Source organism: Symsagittifera roscoffensis, chromosome 7 (assembly GCF_963678635.1).
Source record: "Symsagittifera roscoffensis chromosome 7, txSymRosc1.1, whole genome shotgun sequence".
Classification (NCBI taxonomy): domain Eukaryota; kingdom Metazoa; phylum Xenacoelomorpha; order Acoela; family Convolutidae; genus Symsagittifera; species Symsagittifera roscoffensis.
The window spans coordinates 8,387,449-8,394,322 of NC_087068.1; the positions used below are offsets into that span (position 1 = coordinate 8,387,449).

Genomic DNA, 6,874 nt, shown 5'->3' on the forward strand with positions numbered 1-6,874 from the left:
AAGTAAAGTTAGTTTTCGGAGTTTGTTTGCGCCTAGTTTTACTCAAATAAAGTTAGTTTTTGGAGTTTGTTTGCCCCATTTTCGAAATATAAAACAATCAATTTTTCAAATTTGCCTATTTTGTTCTGGCTTTCGAATGTGCCTAAGGTCTAGAAAAAACTTTTTTGTATTTATTAAGACTATGTTCAGAAGATTCTGTGTTACTTGCGCAGTAACCGGCTCTCCTTGTTTTGTTTCGGATTTTTACCAAATAAAATCTCAACTCAATTTAAAAGAGCAAGACTGCTCGTATATCACGGCAAACCCTGAATGTTCCGACTGCAGTTTTGAGGTCAGTTTCATGTTTTTGGCTCAAAAAATGACAAAATAATCGACAAAAATTCTTCCCCTACACGCTATTTTGAACTACAAAGGGATGTATTTAGCGTTCTTCCTGGAAAAAAGACCAAGTATTTTTCCTCGATTCATAAAAGAATGCATTAATCCGCCGCTTACGCGTGTTATAAGAACGCAATATATCGCGCGTTAATTATCTCGAATTGGCCAAGTTAACAATTTTTACAATCCAGTAATCTGAAATTTGGCTACTTTATCAGAAACGTTTATAGTGTATTGCAACCGGGTCCTAGGCTTTTCCCCTTAGATTACTTTGGCACAAGATTCATCTGCATGGCCGAACATACCCGCTCAAAAGCAATATTTTGAGATTGTTTGTTTTTCAAAAACCGAATTTTTGTTTCTCAGCACATTGTTTCTCATACCAAGTTTTTGTACAAAAATTGCTTTTCATCTTGATTCTAGTTTTACGAACTCTATTGAACGATTTTGTACAATTTTTTCCGCCATTTTATCAATTAATTGCCATATTTGGCTGAATAGGTTTCATCGTGTGTCATATTGGTTTAGTTGCCTCATTTTGAATTTTCGATGAGTAATAGGTTTATATTCATTTTTATAGCTCATTTTTGACAACAATTTTTTCGGATAAACGAGCGTTTACCCTAGTAATGTCGGGTTAATTACCGTTTTGTATATTTTCTTAATGCTATCGTATATTTTTGCTTTCTTGACACTTTTTCCTTGAAATGAATTGAAACAAACATGATAGAAATATTTTGGTGATATATGTAATTTTTTTCAATTTGTTGGACTTTTTTCGATAATATTACGTGGGGGAAATGTAGATGTTTTTGTAAGTCGGCAACATTATCTTCGGAAAGTGTTGTCGAAGTTTTGTAAGTCGAACACAATGATGTTCCGAGCTCTCTCAAAACACTAACAGAACCCTATTTTGATAAAATTTTCTCGCCGCAATATTTGGCCAAAAATGACGTAATAAAACTTTTTTGGAAGGTTTTGGTTAAAAGTTGCGTTTTTTGAAAAAGCGTCCGTTCTACCTCTATCTACTACGGGTACAAATAAAAGAAAAGTTCTCCGTTCTACCCTTTATCTGCTATGGGTACAAATAATATATTAGTAGACACAATTTTGTCTGGACCTGTGCAAAAATCAGGATTATCAATGCTTCTCAAATAACATTCTTGGTCAGATTAACAATATTTTTCAGTACGGTTAACTATCAATATGTTAGTTGCAAACAAAAAATTCAAATGGCGTTTTTTCAAGTTGAATAGCTTTTTGTTCGTGCCAACAAAAGACTGTAGAATTTTGTATGAGCCGTTTTACTTGCCAGAATTAAGCAACAGCTATCATTTTGATATACCATGTTGAAGTCGTTTCAGTTGTTATTGTAGCTGTTTTGAAAAAAAATCAGTTGTACTTTTTAATGGCGAGCGGAGAAAGAAAATTGAGTTGTGAAACTGAGGGACTCCTGACGAACTTATAAAAACAGCTTAAATTATTTGAAAGGAAGATGTTAGTTAGTAATATTATCGTGTCGCTGAATTTTTGTGCACCGAAATTTTTTGAATCCATTATATATTTAAATGCGGGCTTAACTATCTCGCCACGCTTAAGCTTTTTCAATGTAATATTTTTGCGTGTTTAACAAGAGAATTTTCTCACGTTAAAGCGTATTTTGCAATGTTCAACAATTTTTTTCTCGATGTTCCAGTTTGAATTGAGTGTTTGTTTCACCGAGTTAGTGGGATGCTGCTAGGGTTCTTCCAGGGATCGCAAATTTGGCCTCCAATTTTCAGAAATTTTCAGAAAACTTAAATTTCAAAATAATTCACAAAATTTGAAATTCTCAACCTTATAATTGTGTACTGTGAGAATACTCTCAGGAGTTCCAAATTGGAAATCTTGCGTCCAATTGCGACTGCTCAATTTATTTTCTTTTCCAAAATCTTACGTTTGTTATCTCCGTGCTTTTTTTAAATTGTTTAAATAATTTTTATATCACAAAAATTGACGTTCCCATCCAGGGCTGGCAAATTGTTAAGAAAAAAAGATATTTAACATTTTAACATGTAAATTACAAAAAAAACATGTTAAATTGTAAATTATGTCAAAAATTATTGATTGAGCTGTTTGCTTCAAAGATTTTCGTCTAGGTTGTTCCTCACTGGAAGACTCCGGCAAATTTTCTGGCGCGGTGCATCCTTTTTCTACGTGTTTTTCCATTCGTGCCGCGTTGTTCACGAACTCGGTCCCGCACTTTTTGCATTTGGCACGTTTAACTCCATCAACATGAATCTCGCGAAATCGCGACCAAATACTGCCTTTCTTGCGGCCCATTTCAACCTCAAATAATGACAATGATGAAATACGTAGCTTACTTTAGACACTTCAATAACATCTGCCACCGGTTAAGTGTAAACAATGTTGAAAACAAGGTGTTAATAACTCTGTTAATTATCAAGTGTTATTAACAGCTGGTTATTAACTTGCCAGCCCTGTTCCCATCTCTTTAGTGTGAGGCTCAAGAGTTGCGAGTTTTTCCTCCAAATCTTACTATTAAATCCTTGTAATTTTCGAGATCTGACGTTTTTTGTGACTTTTTCAAAGTTTGAAATTCCCAACGCTGTAGTTGGGTACTGTAAGAGTACTCGTAGGAGTTGCAAATCTTCTGTCTAAATGAGACTGTTCAATTGCATTTAATTTCCGAGATGTGACGTTTCTTAATTTTTATAATATTTAAAAGAACTTTGATATAATAAAATTACAGTTTTATGCGTTTTCAAAAGTTGAATTAAAAAAACTTGAATAAAAAACCTTAACCCTGTAATTGGGCGCTGTCAGAGTACACTCAGATCTTATTTCCAATATATGCGGTTTTTTATTAGTTGATAAAAGTTTTGAGCACCGGAGGTGCGTTACACACTAGTTGTAATGAACTAAACGATATATTTTTTTATTTATTTACAAGTATCAAATGGAGACCAAATTATGTTCTGTGGCAACAAAATTAGAAATTGAGGTCGGCCAAATTGATGCTGGGAGTTCAGTTTGTAGAATTCCTAACGGAATTAAAAATCGCTGTTGGCATAGAAATTGTAAAAGCTGTGAAAAATAATAACGTACATAAAAATGTTCGATTGAGTAGAGAAAATATCGCTACCATTTCTCATCAAATATAACCATTCTATGGTTGCTGGTTTCAGATAATTATGAGAAAAGTGAGAAAATAAGTTGAGTATTATGGCACTGGTGAATCAACACGTTCCCAAAATCAGGCCAGGAGACATGGTGAGGTTCAACCGAGGTCTCTACTACCACTGGGGCGTGTGCATAGCCGAGAACCAGATGGTGCATGTAGCTCCTGAGAATGGAACCAAAGAAATCAACTCGTTAAACAGTCTATCTTCCCAAGGTTGACATTAAAGCTCAACAATATTTCAAAATGGAAACCTGAAAACGGGCCTTGTTGGCTTAATGGTGTTCTCCCAAACGATTCTAATTTGTATTTATGAATTTTAATAAATAACTTTGTAGCTAGATATCGTTTGGAAACAATTTATTATTATTATAAAACAGAGAAATATGTTTTTTATGATACCTTGTTATGATTAGTCTTTACGAGTAGCAAGCGTTATCAAACCGGAATTTAGACTTTTTTCGGGTTAGCAACTTGTTTAACAGAATTGATAGCAACAATAGCAATATTTATATCAGTAAATAATTCTAATTACATTAAATAGTTATAGATACAAGGATAGTCGGTTGCTGTGCATGTAGCACAGATTGTTTTTTTTTAAATATTTTTTGTAATTCAATTAAGTGTGGTTTAGAGTGGTGTGATGAGAGCTATACAAACGCGTATAAAGTTAGTGAATTAGGCAAATCGACAAAGTTATCTCAAAAAATTGAAAATCAAACAGAAACAAAAAAAACAAGGATAGCCGGTTACGGTGCAAATAACACAGAATGTTCCGACCATAGTCTTAAAACATACAACCAAGTTTTTTCAAATTATTGTCGTTTTTTTCGGCGTGGTGGATTAGGTATATCAGGTACAAAAAAACTGGGGATTAGGTATATTCGACATCCATGCTAAAATAAGCAAAACGAAAAAAATCAAATTCTTTGCAGTTTTTTGAATTTTTGAAAAGGCGGTAAAATACTCAAAGTAAACTAACGTTACCCCAGTAAAGCTATGTTTTTACGTTTTAAATGAAGCTTTTAAGCCATAAAAAGACTGCTCGCTCGCTTTTTTCGCTCGAAATCAGACGAAAAATCAAAAATTTCAAACCGGTTTTTCTCGACACTGGGAAAAATTTTGCTGAATTTTTAAATGTGGTTCGAATCACGACTGTAAGGGCTTTAATATGATATATCACTCAACCCAGTCCGATAATTGCTTAAAATACCTGATTTTGCATGGAAAACAAAAAGAAAAAATACTGAAACGCACTCGAATACAAAGTTCCTCCCCATTTTCAATGGTCGGAACAAAAATGTTTAAAAAATTTTTTTTCTATTTTTTCCACCGTGGTTTAACTTTTTTAAGAAAACTTTTATTGCCAAGGAGGCGCTAAACGAAGCTCCCAAAACTTGTTTTTCATCTATTAAAATCAAGTTTTTGATTAAAATGTAACGAACGTTATTCGTTCGCGTTACTCGTTCGAAATTAGTCTGAGTCTCAAAAAATTCAAAATCTGAATAATAATTGCAATTAACTTTTCCGAAACAAGCAAGCGAAATGCAGAGAATTTGTAAAAAAAAAACTAAGATCATTACGAATTTAAAATTCAAACCCGAAACTTGAGCAGATATACATATCACGTACTCACTCACGTACACCTATAGTCATATTGTAAGTTGTAATTATAGTGCATACATATCTGAAATAGAAATGACGTTAGTGCCATGTCATCTATCTGTGTGAGTGTGTGTGTTGTAGGCAACAAAGCAGTAGTGCGGATCGAGCTGATAGACAAGTGGGCCCATGAGGGGGACTACAGGACAGACAACTATCTGGACCACAGAGTCCAACCGAAAGACGTCGAGGACATCTGCAGCTTCGCCTTGCAACAGGTGCACCTTCGTAATATGCATGATATTGTCACAAATAAATTAACAAGCATGAAAGGGCGAATAGCCCAGAATGTCCAGCTAACAGTTATCGGTCTTTTCTATTTAACTCCACCGCCAAAAACCTAGTATCAAAAGATTATATAATCCTCCTGCAATTTAATAATACCATGATGGGGGGGGGGGGGGGGGGCTGTAATGGGAAAATCCCCCAGTTATCAAAGCAAAAAGTTGGAGGAACAAAAAATGCAGTTTTTCATATAAATTCAAGTCTTCCAAGGTTTGATTGATTGCGGCTTCAATAGTGGTACCACGTGAAAGTTAGACGTAAAAATAAACAATCTTGCTTTGCCAAAAAGAGCTTTGCTCATCAAAGTATTTGGGTAAGTAATGGAAGCGGAGTTGGCCAAAATTTTACCTTTTGTAGAAAGCTTCAAGCTGCTCTTTTGCTCGATTGATAACCTATTGAGCGATTGAGATTAGAACCTATTATCGATGTGTGTAATGTAATATTTCTCTATCTTCTTCGCAGGTGGATCATTTCTACTGGGTGTACGATCCAGTGAGCAGCAATTGCGAGAAGTTCGCCATCTGGTGTCGCTACAGAATAGACAAATGGGGCCGACAGGGGGAACTGGTCCGCAACATAGCAGTAGGCACTATGGCTGTGGTGGGAGCAGCGGCCATAGGGGTAATAGGTGCAGCTTGTATGGGCTTCAAAGCCATAGATGTCGTTTGTAATGGAGCGAACGGGAAAGACAGAAAAAGGAAGCGTATAGCTAATGGACTAACTATTGCTAACGAGGAGCACGATGAAGTTAATGCGAACTCTTAGCAAATTGTTCTGACTTAGATAGATTTGCCAAATTGACATGGAAGTAGCTTAGATACTATGACTGGTGCAGAGAAATATATTGTAGTTTTTTTTGTAAATTTTAGTTGAATTAATTTTTTCTAAATCATGGTTTTGTTTGCGAGGATGACACGTTGGAAGTCATCTGCATTATATCAGCGTACATATGAATTTTACCCTTCCATTCCACCTTTAGCGTATAAAGTATGAAATTTTTGATTGAATATTTTTCTGTCGATTACTTTGAACGTTAGGCACACCGCGAGACCAAATTTTGAGTTTGCTTTAAAAAGTGTCTGCTTTTAAAATTTTGTGTCTGCTTTAAAAGTTCTTCTGACTGGGTGAAGATTTTTCAAATTTTTTGCTGTCATGGTCATTGATACCATTTGAAAAAAAAAAGAATATGCATCTAAAGTCGCATGGAAAACGTTGAAAGCATTGCTTAAAATGTCATCAAATTTATTATTTAAAAACTCTGAAGCTGCAATATAAAATTAGCTGGATCAAGGAAAGACCGGTGATGGTTGTTCAGGCGAGTGAAGTTTGTACGATTATGTCAGTTCACTTTTTCCGTATACAAGTTAT

At 34.8% G+C, this 6,874-nt stretch overlaps 1 protein-coding gene across 1 annotated transcript; it reads left to right on the forward strand.

The window, feature by feature from the left end:
- The first annotated feature begins 3,564 nt into the window (after positions 1-3,564).
- Positions 3,565-6,390, forward strand: LOC134851703 (phospholipase A and acyltransferase 3-like). The gene is made up of 3 exons (XM_063867906.1): positions 3,565-3,775; positions 5,306-5,439; positions 5,969-6,390. Exons 1-3 carry the CDS (start codon positions 3,604-3,606, stop codon positions 6,269-6,271), a joined length of 609 nt encoding a protein of 202 aa, XP_063723976.1. The 5' UTR covers positions 3,565-3,603; the 3' UTR covers positions 6,272-6,390.
- Positions 6,391-6,874: the final 484 nt, after the last annotated feature.

What these genes read in the sequence shown, in the direction of transcription:
- LOC134851703 (XM_063867906.1), top strand. Translation starts at nt 3,604, where the DNA reads ATGGCACTGGTGAATCAACACGTTCCCAAAATCAGGCCAGGAGACATG. An exon ending in AAACAGTCTATCTTCCCAAG is followed by an intron (nt 3,776 to 5,305) that starts GTTGACATTAAA and finishes TGTGTGTTGTAG; the next exon opens with GCAACAAAGCAGTAGTGCGG. An exon ending in GCAGCTTCGCCTTGCAACAG is followed by an intron (nt 5,440 to 5,968) that starts GTGCACCTTCGT and finishes TCTTCTTCGCAG; the next exon opens with GTGGATCATTTCTACTGGGT.